Source organism: Camellia sinensis, chromosome 9 (genome assembly GCF_055761805.1).
Source record: "Camellia sinensis isolate YWXY chromosome 9, ASM5576180v1, whole genome shotgun sequence".
Classification (NCBI taxonomy): Eukaryota; Viridiplantae; Streptophyta; class Magnoliopsida; order Ericales; family Theaceae; genus Camellia; species Camellia sinensis.
This window is the reverse complement of record NC_138969.1, coordinates 191,815,071-191,830,345: the sequence shown is the minus strand read 5'-3', so window position 1 is coordinate 191,830,345 and position 15,275 is coordinate 191,815,071. Positions and strand designations below refer to the sequence as shown.

Below are 15,275 nucleotides of genomic sequence, written 5' to 3'. Positions count from 1 at the left end.
TATAAATCGGTTAAGCGCGGCGGCCATTCCGACCAGATGTTGCACGTCCTTAGCTGAGCTCAACTACTTTAATTCTTGTACGGCTTTGATTTGTGTGGGGTCTGCCTCGATGCCTCAGTTCGTGACTAGGAAGCTTAAGAATTTTCCGGATCCCACGCCAAAGGCACACTTGGACGCATTCTGGCGTAGCTTGTGTTGTTTGAGAATGACGAACATCTCGGCCAAGTCGGACAAGTGGTCTGCTTGATGCCGGCTTTTAACCACCATATCATCAATATAAGCTTCCATTGTCCGACCTAGCAGAGGAGTGAACATCTTGGTCACCATCCTTTGGAAAGTTGCCCCGGCGTTCTTCAAACCAAAAGGCATGACTCGGTAGCAGAAGAGTTCCCTTGGTGTAATGAATGAGGTGATCTCGCGGTCGGGGCCATGCATGGCAATCTGATGATAACCGCGGTAAGCATCTAAGAAACTGAGCCTGTTATGTCCAGCCGTTAAGTCTACAAGCTAGTCTATTCTAGGCAGTGGAAAGTTGTCTTTAGGGCAAGCTTGGTTGACGGTCTTGTAGTCGACACAAACTCGCCACTTCCCATTCTTCTTAGGTACAACAACTGTGTTTGAAATCCACCGAGGGTAGTGCACTTCCTGAATAGCTCGCGCCCCAAGCAAGTTTTTCACCTCTTTCGCAACTACCTCGGCGTGATGCAGCGCCGATCTCCTTGTTCGCTGAATGACCGGCTTGGCTCCGGGGAAGACGTTTAGGTGATGGCAAATAAAACTCGGATCGAGGCCGGGCATGTCATAAGGCGACCAGACGAAGACTTCGATATTGGCCATCAAAAACTCAACCATCTTGAGCCGAGCAAGAAGAACCTGTCCGGACTCTCTGTATCAATTCGCACTTCGACCAATTCTTCGACGGCTTTGTCCTCGGCCCTAGTGCTCACTTCGTCAAGGACTCCTCGGTCTTCTGGTTCTTCTATCATTTGGACGAAGCCTTTGGCAGCTCGGCTCCCATTGACTGCCACGAAGCATTGCTTCGACATGACTTGATCACCTCAAATCTCCTCAATTGCCTCCATAGTCGAGGGGAATCTCATCACCTGATGGAAGGTCGATGCTACGGCTTGCATACCGTGAAGCCATCCCCTTCCAAGGATTAGGTTATAAGTAGATGGCACCTGCAACACCCAAAACTCCACTTGTTTGACCACGGATCCCGCTTTGACCGGCAGGATAATTTTCCCAAAGGCCACTCAGGTTGTGAGTTGAAACCAACTAGTGTCGAAGTTGCTGGAGCCAAGTCTATATCCCGGAGCTTGAGCTGTTTGAATGCGTCGTAATACATGATCTCGACCGAGCTTCCCTGATCGATCAAGATGCGCTTGACATCGAATTCTTTGATGCGGAGTGTGACCACTAAGGCATCGTTGTGCGGCGTCTGAATGCGCTCTAGGTCCCTTGTAGAGAAACTGATCACGTCTTTCTCTTCGGTCTTGCTGCTTTTGATCGCGGGCTAGACCGACAAAACTTCCCTCATGTGCTCCGCTTTTTTGATCATACCTCGGAGTTCACAAACACGCGCCGGTTCCACAATGCCGTGGATAACATTAACAATGCCTTGAGGGGGTGCCTCCAAGTCATCTGGTCCTCGCGGATCAACCGGGGCTTGATTTGCCTTCACGCCCCCGTCAATGTAAAGGTCCAGGTGTCCGGCTGCGACTAGCTCTTCTAAGTGTTGCCTCAAAGGTAAACAGTCCTTTGTCTGGTGGCCGTGCTCCTGGTGAAATGTGCAATGGTACCGCGGATTGAAACCCTTCTGTCCGTCGCCCAACTTAGCAGGAAACCGGACATAATCCTCGTTAGGGATTTCGCTAAGTATGCGATAAATTGGAATCTTAAAAACTGTGGTAATTCTTGTCCTGGCCTTCAACCTTCTGTTTGCATTAGCGACGTCATCCCGGGGGTAGTCATCTCGGTCATTTCGACGACCCCTACCCCGGTTTTTGCGATTTGAACCACGATCTGATTCCTCTGCGCGATCATTTAAACGGTTTGCCTCCTGTCTGACCGCGTATACCTTGCCAGCCGACCTCTTGTCTGTTGCTACCGGAGTTGCCTTCGCGGTAGATGCTGCCGCATCATCTTCTACTCGGATGTGCTCATTGATGCGCTGCATTAGTTGGCCCATGGATGTCGGCTGGTGCATCGTAAGCGAGTCCCGTAGTCTATGTCCGACCGGGAGACCACACTTGTACTGCGTGATTGACCGGGCAATCCAAGATCTCGTTGAAGGTTTCCCCGTATCTGGAGTTATATGCCTTGAGCGTGTCGCTCGGCTCCATCTTGACACTGAGAAGGTGGTCAACTTTCTTCGGCGTCTTAGTGTTGGTTTTGAAGCGCGTCACAAAGGCTTCCACCAACTGATGCCACCTTTCTATGCCCCCCTCCGGTAGCCTCTCAAACCATTTCAAGCCCAGCTCGCCCAAGCTTGACGGGAAGATAAGGCAGATAAGGGCGTCATTTCACCTATGTCTGGCCATGACCTGTCGGAAGTGGCTTACATGCATATAAGGATCGATTTTTTCGTCGTAGAGCGTGAACTTTGGCTGGTTGAACCCTGCCGGAAGCGGTGTTGTTTCTATCTCCAGGGAGAAAGGAGTGGCGCTCAGCCTCGCCAAGTCTGTATCTAAAAGGAGAGGCACAACTAGGCAGGGTAGAGGCATTCTGACCTCTTCACTGGCGTGAACCCTATAGGATAGCTGCTAGAACGCCGGCACCCTCTGAGCCTCCCGCCGGCGAGCCTGTTCCTTCAAGACTACCCGCAAATCCTCTGAACGAGCGGATTAAGAGTACCTCGACGTCGTCGCCGGACGTGAGGGTTGATAGGTGCTGTTTTGCGCGCTGGACTTCTCTACGTGCGCGTTAGAATCTCCAACCTTGTAATTTCTGGTGATTGAGATGGACGGAGTACGCAGCTGGCTTTGACTGCCTGAACGGCGGGGTTGGGTGCGCTCACTGTGGTCTCCCACTCGAGCTACACCCTTCCCTTTGACATGCCGCTTAAGATCCTCCATCTCCGCCGCCATTCACTGGATGACGGCGTCTTGGTCCCTTAGCTTGTTGTCCAGTCGTCTGGCATGCGATTCTCTCCGCCGCCGGTGACCGTCTGGACTCCGTGAATGACCAAAGCTTCTTCTGCGCTTATCCCGCGCGTCTCTTGAATGTCCTCCTAGAGAAGTCTCTAGGTCCGCCATCGGAGGAATGATGGCGGGATGTCCTTCTCTCCGTTTGCCTGACTCCGGGGTAACTCCGTCGATGGCAGACAACGGAATCTCGTCGTTGTTCGCCATGGACGGCGATCAGATGAGCCTTTTGTCTGTCAAGTTCCCACAGACGGCGCCAATTGTACGGGGAGCAAATATTCCAGTAAGCCCATACTCCTTTCTTCCAAGCTCCTACTTGTCTGATCGACCTGCGAGCACAACGGCGGTGAGCTACCCTCCGACGATCAAGTTAGACATACACAGGGATAGAGAGAGAGAGAGGATTGAGTGTTTAGTGTAAATCTCACAAAATGTTCATCTGCCAGACATGGGGGGCGCAGACTCGCTTATATACTTTCTGCACCCCAAATCTACTTCCATTAGTCTCTCGATACGTGGTGCTGCTATCCTATCTGTCAGCACAAATTTAGCAATCACCACCTAACCAAACTGTTAGGAAACCTCGGCGGAGCTCGACAGTATGGCAGAACCTCCTCGGTTTCTCTTGACCGCGTTACGCGGCATACCTGAGTGATTCATTTGCCGAGCTCCTATACAACCGAGTTTGGCTGCATTCCAACAAGCCGAGCTCGAGGCAGGTCGGTCCGGTTAGCCGTTGGCCTTTCTGTCGAGCTAACCATGAACCGTGGAAACCATAGAGGCAGGTGGACAGCTTGGCCGAACTCCCAGTAAACCAGTTTCTACATCAAAAAGCCAAGTAGCTCGGTCCACTATGCCCCTTGCCTTAACCGAGCAAAACCTTTCTGGACAGGCCCATGCTGTCACGGCCCAAATCTGTCTGGTCATTACCATGCCCAGTCCGGCTCATAAATTTCCCTCTCAGTGATGGTAGTGTGATAGTGAAGGTGAGAATAGTGGTAATGGTGTTCTGAAATTAGTAAAAATTTAATTGAAAAAATATTTTTTGTTTTTTAAAAGTAACAAATAACAAAATTCGTGGGGGACTAAAGGAAGAAGATGGAGGATGGATTGGGTGTGGTAAGGCATATATATCTTAAAATGAGTGGTTTAGATTTGTTAAAAGGTATAATTAGATTTTGAATAAATTAAAATGAATGTTTCAAATTTGCTAAGAGAAATATGATTTAATGTCTAAAATGTCCGTGGCTAAGAGATCAACAAACAATTCCTTGTTTATGTCCTGATGCAATTTAATATGGGTCTTATAACACTTTCTTCAAACAGGTTCTTTCACATTTTATTTCTTCAAACAGGCTCTTATAACATTGTAAACAGGTTCTTATAACATGTAGGGGAGAGAGAGAGAGAGAGGTGGTTGTAATTTTTTTTTTAATTTTCCATGTTCTTCCACGTTTTTTTTAATTACTAAAACTTATTTGATTGTCTCAAAATTATATATTTGATTATTATAAAACAAACTTTTTAATTAATTAATTAATGTGTATTTGATTTTGTTGTTGAACCAAATAAAATAAAATAAGATTAAATGTATATTTAGCTTTTGTTGTGAACCTTAAAAAAAAATAAAAAATAAGTTGTTAACATTAAATATATTAAAAAAGAAAGAAAAAAGATTGAAGGTATATTTAGCTAAAACCTTAAAAAAAAAAGAAGAAGTTGTTAACATTAAATATATTAAAAAAGAAAGAAAAAAGATTGAATGTATATTTAGCTTTTGTTGTGAACCTTTAAAAAAAAAAGAAGTTAACATTAAATATATTAAAAAAGAAAGAAAAAAGATTGAAGGTATATTTAGCTTTTGTTGTGAACCTTTAAATAAATAAATAAATAAAAAGTGATTGTTAACATTAAATATAAAAAATAAAAATGAAATAAAAATGGGGATTAAAGTGGGTTGGGGAAAATCCAAACCCATTAGGAAATGGGGAGGGTGGTACCCATAGGGAATGGGGAATGGGGCAAATTTATTATAGGAGAATGGGGATGAAGAATTAATATCCACCCATTAACCCCCATTGCCATCCCTATCAGTTTGTACACTAAAATATACCAAATGTATGTGTTTACCAACATTTGTTTGTAAAAACATTGACAAACTTTTTACAAATTTAACTTTTACTTCTATCAATTCTGAACTCGAGATTATTACAATATTTGGCACTAAAATATACCAAATGTATTTGTTTACCAATATTCTGGGTTGTTATCTGCCATTGAAAAAAAAAAAAAAAAAAAGACCTTGTTGCCGGCAAAAACAATTTAGGAAAAAACAGATTATGACCAGATCGGCAAAATTATCCACCGAATGCCATCAGTAGGGGGCAAAACACAGCAAGATCTTGCAGATTAGAATGAAAAATCAACATAACCGAGTCAACAAACGCTACAAACAAATGTATAATCAGTTCAGTTCATTTACCTGTCGCAGTTCTTCGTCAGTCGCATTGTGTGGAAGGCAGAGCTTCGCTGGAAAGAGATCGGTGAGGCAAACTTGTGTTTCTACAGTCCATTGGTGAGAGACGCAAGAGATGAGAGAGATTTGGCAGAGGCGTGAAACAAGCTATGAGATGGGTTCAATCCGTATACCCAAGTTGAAACAGTCAAAGGATAAAACGGTAATTGTACCTCAAAATGGAACCTAGTTGTACAAACAGCCTCGCTGTTCAAACTTTTTGACTATTTTCAATTATGAGGCTACAATAGCCTAGATTTTGTTTTTCCAAACAATGCCTTAATTTAGTCATTCTGTCTAAATCACCATCAAATTTATTTTACATATGCTTCTAATGTGTCAAACAAATCATAAATTTTAATGCCTAATTTAAATGAAAGAATAAAATTAAAACAATAGGGATCAAAATAGAATTTAGATCAAATTACAGAGGTAAAAGAAAATGCAATTTACCCTTGCAATGAGCAGGGAATATAGCTATTTTACACAGACAAGCAATCAAGGAGTGAATTTTTTTTTCAAATTTTAATAACTACACTTGGTTGAATGGAGTGAGAAACAAACAAACAAATGAACGAATAAAAACAGGGTGACCAAAAAAAATCCATTGGTTTTACCTCTAACTACCATGTAGTTGAGAAGGCAAAACCAAAGCTTTGCAAATGCATGAACCTACCAAAATTTCCTAATCCAGATTGAAATCTAATTTCAAAATTGTTGGAAATCTCCTACATATTATCAATTACCATCCTTTTCCCATTCGAAGACCTAAGCCGAGACTTAATGGTCCCTTCTTTCCATCCTTTTTGACGAGCCCTGAGCTCCCACATCTCAGTAAGTTCCTTCTGTGCTTTTAGTGTCGCTTCAGACCTCTCCCTCGCCTCTTCGCAAGTCTCCATCCCAGAATTGCACTTGTCCGCCTCCTTTTGATACTGTGACGCCATTTTTTTAGCCTCTAATAATGCCATGTCAGCACGCCTTTGGTTTTCCAAAGCTTCAGCTTCCTTCAACTTCATTTCCTCCGTTAACATTGCTGTAAAACTCTTATCCGATTCTTCGCTCACCTCAGGATCAAGCTTCATGCAATCTGAAGAGAAAAAATAAGAGAGGAAAGCAAAAATGACACATCAAACGCTTTGAATCTGTTAGTATATTATTATAATGTTAGTGTAGTGCATAGCTTTAATATAGCTTTACATAAAGCTTGTTCCTTTCGGCCACTTTCGATTGCTTTCATAATGTATTCATAATGTATATCTGTAATCTTGTCCTATATAAAGGAGCTCCTGAATATTGTTAGAAATATCAATATATACATAATTTATTCTCCCCCTTTCTCTATACAATTATTCTAACATGGTATTAGAACTATAAGGTTTAGGCCCGTACTTCTTTCTCACTGGCGGGCAGCCAGCCGACAACTTTGCCTTCGCTGCCCGCTGGAGATTTCTACGTATACCTTCACTCCGCTGCATCATCCCTTCTGCCACATCCGCAGCAATCCTTATAATTTCCTTAGTCTGGAGTTTCTTGGTCTTCAGCATAATATCATGAATTGACCTACCTTCCATGCTCGTCGAACTCTCCAAATCTCAAGACATCATGGCCGGCGATGGCACCACCACCACCGTCGTCGTGATCGCCGGAGCTGAGGAGCACTCACGCTACAACCAAAACTTATTTCTCTCTCTATCCCATCAAGGTCTCTCACTGAGTCAAGATGGACTTTTTCTTCTGCGAGTCAAACTCGGTCTGTCAGATCCCAACGGTGCCCTCACCGACTGGAACGACCACGACGCCACTCCATGCAACTGGACTGGCATCACCTGCGACCCGGCCACCGGTTCAGTCAGCTCGGTCGACCTCTCCAACGCCGACCTCGCCAGTCCACTCCTTCTTCTGCCAAAATCGCTTCTCGTTGCCTCCGTACCAAATCTGTGTTGGTTGTGAAATATTCAAGAGAAATCCTTCTGAAATCTTCTATTGATGAACATTTTTCCTTCATCATTTGTGCAATATTCATCACTTTTGCAAGCGCAATAGGATTGTTGGTAGTGGGTGGTCATGGGTACTGCTCCTGATGACGGGATTTCACACATTTCGTGTGATACTGTTCAATTCAAACCCATGCTTCTTTCCTTTTTATTTATTTATTTCTTTAATCACACCTATATTTCCCACTATCCAAACTTCCAGTCAGTTCCTCTCTCCTAACCTCTCACGGTCCACACCCATTCTTCTTTTATTTATTTAATCACACCCACTAAGATTGTTTCACTCTAATTATCACATCCATACACACCGCTATCATGTTGTCTTCAACTTTCTTTTATTTATCATTTTAAGAGACACACTTATCATGTTGTTCCCAATTTTGTTTTATTTTATATCTTTTTTTTTCATCAACATATCCATTATTTCCTTTTTCTTCCACCGTCCACATTCCATTTCTTATCTTATTTTATCTTTCTTTATTAACCAACCAACCAAAAAAAAACAAAAAAACCCCTTCTACCATTTTTTTCCACATCTCCGCTCTGTGTTGAGCCGTTCCACTCTATTTTGTCAATCTTTTTGTTTCAACCTCCAATAGATTTCTGTCTTCAAACCTATTTGAGTTTGAGGGGGGTATTATCCATATGTCATGGTGAGCATGGTTACACACCATGTGAACCACCCAAGCTGGTAAGCATGGTTATACATCATGCGAATCACCCAAGCCACCCCATGGTGCACTTCCTAAGTCGCCCCTTTGGTGCACCACCAAAGTCTTCTCCAACGGTCCGGCATAACCCCGTAAACTGTCCCGACATTGATTCCGGTTAGCTCCTACAACGGTCTGACACGACCACACAGTATCTGCTACAATGGTCTGACATGACCCTGTAAACTGTCCCGACATTGATTCCAGTTAGCTTCTACATCGATCTGGCATGACCCCGTAAACTGTCCCGATATTGATTCCGGTTAGCTTTTACAACGGGTTGACACGACCACACAGTGTCAGCCACATCGGTTCGGCATGACCCCGTAAACTGTCCCGACATTGATTCCGATTAGCTACTACAACGTTCTGACATGACCACACAGTGTCTGCTACATTGGTCTGGCATGACCTCATAAACTGTCCCGACATTGATTCCGGTTAGCTCTTACAACGGTCTGACACGACCACACAGTGTCTGCTACATCGGTCCGGCATGACCCCGTAAACTGTCCCGACATTGATTTTGGTTAGCTCCTACAACGGTCCGACACGACCATACAGTTTTTGCTACATCGGTCCGGCATGACCCCGTAAACTGTCTCGACATTGATTTCGGTTAGCTCCTACAACGGTCCGACACGACATACAGTGTCTCATATCCTATTTTATTTTATTTTCATGTTTTGTTACTTTGTCGAAACTCAAGTTGATTTGTGCCTATCCTCCTTGAGTTTGAGGGGGGTTGTTAGTATATTATTATAATGTTAGTGTAATGCATAACTTTAATATAGCTTTACAGAATGCTTGTTCCTTTCAGCCATTTTGATTTGCTTTCATAATGTATGTCTGTAATCCTCTCCTATATAAAGGAGCTCCTGAACATTGTTAGAAATATCAATATATACATAATTTATTCTCTCCCTTTCTCTATACAGTTATTCTAACATAATCATTGTTATTTGACTAAGACCTATTCTGAAAAAGTCACGTATTTCGAATTCTTTGTTGGCACGAAGGGAAAACCTCTGAAAGGTATGATGTTGAAATTACTTCAACCAGAGCTTATGGAAGGAATTCTCTCATTTGCTTACAAAATGAAAAGCTCTTGACAACTCAACACAAGCCTTTTCTCAATTCATTGGGATCAGCTCTACGGATGTATTTTCTCCAGTTGGCTCTATAACCACCAACTGAGAATTTCTTAGGATTCATTTTTGTAAAGTGTGACTGAGTTTCTACCATGCCCGGTTGTGTAAAAGATGAGACACTATAAGATCCTATTTGGCATAGGCTAAAAAAGCAACTAAAAAGGTTTTAAAAGAACATTTTTATTTAAAAAAAAGTAATTATTTTAGCAATTACGAGACGCATCGTCTTTTTAGATTCTAAAATGACAACCACATTTGGAATTGCTTATGAAATGATAATTTAATAAAATTAAATAAAAAACCTAGATTCTTGTTCGCTTGTTGCACAAAGCAAGAGGTCAATGTAACATGAAAATCCAGTTTCATACTGGATAGAGTATTCACAATTTAGTTTTTAAAAAACCAGTAATGTTAGGAACATAGAACGGTTCATAGAAAATGCAATTGATGACTGGGATTGAACCTAGTTATTGTAGGGTTCACATCCAAAATAAATCTTCGCCATCGAATGCACTTTTCTATAATTGATTTTGTATTTCTATTTGTGTTAGTCATATTTTGTGTTTAAAATATTATATGCACAAGAAAAATCGAGTATAACATCTATGTAACATTTTTTGCACAACATTTATCTATAAACTATGAAATTCTCTAGCAGTGCTAACAACTAAACTAGCCAATCAAATTTAGTTTTAGTTATCTCGAATTATGATCTACCCATATATGAAGTCAGCGCTAAATGTTAAAAAGAAACATCCTACATTTATCTCACAATTGTCTATGTTGAAGAAGAAGAATAAGAGTCATCTTATCCCAAAAATATTTACTGCATAAAAGATTTAGATTCCAACACATAAATAAATGAATAAAAATTAGTTCCTAAGGGATTTATCAAAAAAAAAAAAAAAAAAAAAGTTCCTAAGGGAGAGGAAATGGTAATTATAGCATAGGAGAATGCATTGATCTGGTAAGCAAATGACCTAATAGGCACAACCATCAAGCATAGATGTATAGCATAAAATTTCAACTTCACATGCAGCAAATATGATTATATCTATATTTTCAAGTTTCAACTCTGCGGAAACACTAATCTCAATTCATAGAGACAATAATCAAAATTTTGAATCGAATTTCTAAAAAAAATAAAATAAAAAATAAAACACGCAGTTGATGTTGGAAAACTAACCTGTAAAGATAGAGTTGTTTAATCCTGCAGAAAAAATAAACAAAGAAAATCACATTAAAGACGCATTCACTAGAAGAGTTCCGCTTGTAAGGCAAAAAAACACTTGGCATTTTAATTTGTCTCTGTATAACATATAAAAATTGTAATATATATATTATTATATAAAGTGTATAGCTTAGAACATGAAACTTTGTCACAATTTTTCTCTTTATGAAATTGCCTTTATGTAACTGCCAAAATATACATTTAGATCTAACTGTTTCAAACTTGATAATTACCAATATCCAACTACTTCACACACATGTAGTCTAGAATTAAAAATGCAATAACTGTGTATAAAATCCAAATTACTAATGACAGCAAGTTGAGCACAAAAAACATAACATCTGCAATCATGAATTGAGAAAAGTACATATAATGAGATTTGAATGAACAAATATTAATTAGAGCAATGTTTTGCATGATTAGAAACATTATTGTTCTAGCTCATATGTCTATGTATTCTTAAATTTAAAATTCGAGAAGTCCAACCTTGAAATACATTCTTGCACACCTGAATATATGTAACATAGAGTGTCGTCACCAAGTTGATTAAGCCACAATTCATACCAATATGTGACATCCAAAATAATCATCTATATTTTTTAATTTATTATTTTTTCAACAATTTCAAAAAAAATTTTCTACAAGAAGTAATTGAGATATTTTATTTTGTAAAAAGAAAATTTATTTACTCGATTAAAGGATACAATTCAAATGTCGAAAAAATTTAGAAAAAATTGGAATCAAATGGAAACCGATATAATTGAGTAGAGAGAAAATATTCATATAGTCGATCTCATTTGATGAGACTTAATTTTGCAAATCGAATGAGTTTTTCATAATACAAACCATCAACATCCTTGTAAAATGTTAAAAGCATTCCAAAAAACAAAAGGAGGAAGAAATAAAGGATCTAAAATGTACATCAATATATGTATAGATATTTACATGGGTTTTGAATGGTGATGAGAGAGAGAGAGAAGAGAGAGATGGGGTACCTTCGGAGAGGGAGAGAAAGGGTTGGGAAGAGCAATCACAGAGGCAAGGAGGGCAAGAGGATCGGCGTAGGGAGGCTAAAGCCTCGGAGATGTGCCAATACAAAGGTGGTACAATTATGTAGCCAGCCAAGCACACTCCCATCAACCCCATTGCCACTTTCACCATCCTCTGCCCTCCTCCTCCTCCTCCTCCTCCTCCACCATGTTTCTGCTTCTTGTTCTTCTGCGTATTCATAGCTCTCTCTCTCTCTCTCTCTCTCTAACCTTTTGTGAGGGATCTGAATGTTGTTTTTGTGATCAGATCATATCAGCATATTCATCTAGGTCTCTCTTTCTAAAATTTTGTGAGGGATCTGAATGTTTTTGTGATCAGATCATACCATACGAGGGTAGGGAGTGGCACCAAAAACCAAACTGCAAGTTTTGATGGAGTTGCAGAGTTTCAATCTAAGACGGATTTGGGTATATAACACAACCGTCGAACATTCATACGCCGTCGTATTTGTGCAGTTTGCTTTACCAACAAGAAAAGTGGATTCAATTCAACAACCCACCCACCGCGGGTAGGCGAAGGGCCTAAAAGGTAATTTCACATATTATATATATATATATATATATATATATGTATATTGAGCAATTTTATTTGGGAGACTTATTTATAAGTTCTATTTTAGACCCTTATGCTATGTTAAATCTTGTGTAATTTTTTTTAGAATTTCAAGTCTTATTTAGATATGAATATATTCCATAAGATTCTATGAGTTGTAAATAAATGGTATTAATATACTATTATACACTATAATGGCAAAACCATATATAGAAAATTGAATGTTATCATAAATCATATCTATATGAATGTGAATTTCAAAATACATGAACAAGTAACATTTTCACATTCAATTTAAAAAATAAAAAACCTAGTAAGTTTGCAAAACATAATGTGTTACGTTACGTTTATGTAGGTGTCACGTTACGTTACGTTACGTTTATATAGAAAATTGAATGTTACCATAAATCATATCTATATGAATGTGAATTTCAAAATACACGAACAAGTAACATTTTCACATTCATTTTAAAAAATCAAAAACCTAGTAAGTTTGCGAAATGTAACATGACACGTTACGTTATGTTTATGTAAGTGGCACGTTACATTACGTTTATGTAGGTGTCATGTCACGTTACGTTTATGTAATGTCTCGTCTGATATGGTCACGTTACGTTACGTTTATATACGTGTCACGTTACGTTTCGCAAACTTAATCTATAGTAACATTCAATTTCCTATATATGGTTTTACCATAATTTATGATATTAACAACTAATATTAAGAGCAAATGTGTCAACAAATTTCACACAGGACTTATGAGACATAAGTTTTTTAGTAGGACTATATGTAGCATACGTCTCCCTAATAAGACTTATAAATAATTTTCTCATTTTATTTTCATGTTTTTTAATTTCTGTGCACATCCTATCTCAATTTATATATTTATAAATTTAATTATATATTATTATTCTCGTTCTACACACAAAATATTCTAATTATATTCCTCATCCATAATGTGCACATACACCACATAAAAACACATTTCCACATACATCTTCGTACTTCTAAATCATTTTCATTATACACACCAAATTGTTCTGGATATTAAAAATAAAAAATAAATAAAAAATCAACTTTTGCATATAAAACTCAAATTTTCATAGCTGTATTGGTTATAAACCGTCATATTCTTATTTGACTTTGAAATTTTATTAATTTGTGAATTATCCATCACAAAAATTAAAATGATGGATTCGAATAGAAAAAGGGTAAAAGTAATAGAGTATGAACTTCCACAAATCTGTAGAGTGAACAATGAAGAAATATAAAAAGATTTTATGACAAACAATAAATGACAATAGAGTGTAGTAACAGAGGAAGTGAAAAATAATAGAAAGTTTTAATTTCGGATGATTTTCTGGGCAACATTGAATTGGGGATCAACTATGGCTTTAATTTCTGATTTGGTCTCATGTCAGAGACAGATTTCGTTGAATTCATGAGGTCTCGACTGCCTTTTTTTTTTTTTTCCCTTCTTTTTCTTTCTTATTTGTTGCTCTGTCAAACCCTGTGTTCACTGTTGGAATCTCTTCAAAGTGGCTGAGGTGGGCTGCGCTATTTTCTTGTATTGCTTATTGAACTTTGATATTTTTTCCATTGTTCTATCTCTTAATATACGATGATTTGTTTTAGCGGATTAAACCAAAAAAAAAAAAAAAAAAAAAAAAAAAGACTAGAGGGTTTTAGTTTTTTGTTTTTTCAAAATAAGTGGATGGAGAATTATTATTTCCAAAAAATGTGTGCAGAGAAAATTAGGTTTTAATATTTAGTGGTTGTATTGATATTCATTATGGTAATTTTATTTAATGGTAAAATTGTAATAAATTTTTTTTTTTTTTTATTAAGAGTGCTGCGATTAGCACCCATCAAATATTTTGAACCTATACTTATAAATTTTAAAACCTTTAAAAAAAAAATCTCCCCAAATAATACTAAAATTATCCTTATAAAAACATTTTACGAATTCAATTGAATGCACATCTTCACACCCCCATATCCCAAAAGGCCTCTCTCTAAAAAAGAAAATGCTATACAAACAAAAAAAGTTTACAAACTTTTCTTACAAACTGATGTGGCATAGAGTGATACAACTTTGGAATGTGAAATGAGGCCCAACTTATTAATATTCTAGGTGACATATCAGCTTGTAAGGAAAGTTTTCCTAACAAAATCCACGTGATTATTATTTCATCTCCACGTACTTGTTAATGACCTGAGAAAATAAATGTAAATATTTTTTATTTTTTTATTCGAAATTCCACTTTTATGGATTTTGCAATCTCCACGAGTTTCGATTATCTGTTCTCGAACAAATAAGAAATATTCGGTTGCTTGTTTCCGAATAAATGAACAATGTTCGGGCATATGTTCTTAAATTTTAGTCATATGTTCAGGGGTTTAGTCTCGAAAAAATGATGAACAATTTTTATTGTTTTTGCCATTTTTTTTCAAGAAACTTACTCTTATAAAGCCAATCTCTTTTGAGTTAAGAACACCATCAAAGTTATAAACCTCCTCTGAGCTTTTATTATTATACTCCTCTTGTCTCATAGAGTTGTGGTTGCCGGAAAAACTTTCACTTATTGTTATTATCAGAAAAGTGTAGGTAATTAAATAGTTGTCACCGCTACCGCCAGAATATTATCACCAAAGAGTTTTCAAGGTTTTGAGGGTGGATAGATTTTGAAGGTGAAATTTGGAAAAGATAGATGGATGGTGATGGAGGTGTGTATTCTCATAAACCCCAACTCATAATTTCATTTGAGGTTATTATTATAATTTTTGAAAAAAAACCTAAAAATTGGGGGTCCCAAATAATTGATGGGGTGCTAATAGTAACACTATTCATTAAATGTGTACACAGAGATTCAAGGGTGTGTGGAAATAGAAATTTTCATATTTTTTAGAATAAATTACAATACAC

The 15,275-nt window shown here is 38.3% G+C and overlaps 1 protein-coding gene across 1 annotated transcript; it reads right to left on the bottom strand.

The window, feature by feature from the left end:
- Nucleotides 1-6,029: 6,029 nt before the first annotated feature.
- On the bottom strand, nt 6,030-12,181 carry LOC114257320 (uncharacterized). The gene is made up of 3 exons (XM_028197077.2): nt 11,743-12,181; nt 10,703-10,726; nt 6,030-6,748 (listed from the first exon to the last, which is right to left on the bottom strand). The coding sequence occupies exons 1-3, from the start codon at nt 11,975-11,977 to the stop codon at nt 6,390-6,392; spliced, it is 618 nt and encodes a 205-aa protein (XP_028052878.2). The 5' UTR covers nt 11,978-12,181; the 3' UTR covers nt 6,030-6,389.
- Between the last annotated feature and the right edge of the window lie 3,094 nt (nt 12,182-15,275).

Bases quoted from the DNA above. Each gene is read 5' to 3' on its own strand.
- LOC114257320 (XM_028197077.2), bottom strand. From the start codon at position 11,977: ATGAATACGCAGAAGAACAAGAAGCAGAAACATGGTGGAGGAGGAGGA. The intron at 10,727-11,742 runs GTACCCCATCTC...TTTTTTCTGCAG, and splicing joins CTTTCTCTCCCTCTCCGAAG to GATTAAACAACTCTATCTTT. The intron at 6,749-10,702 runs GTTAGTTTTCCA...TTTTCTCTTCAG, and splicing joins AAACAACTCTATCTTTACAG to ATTGCATGAAGCTTGATCCT.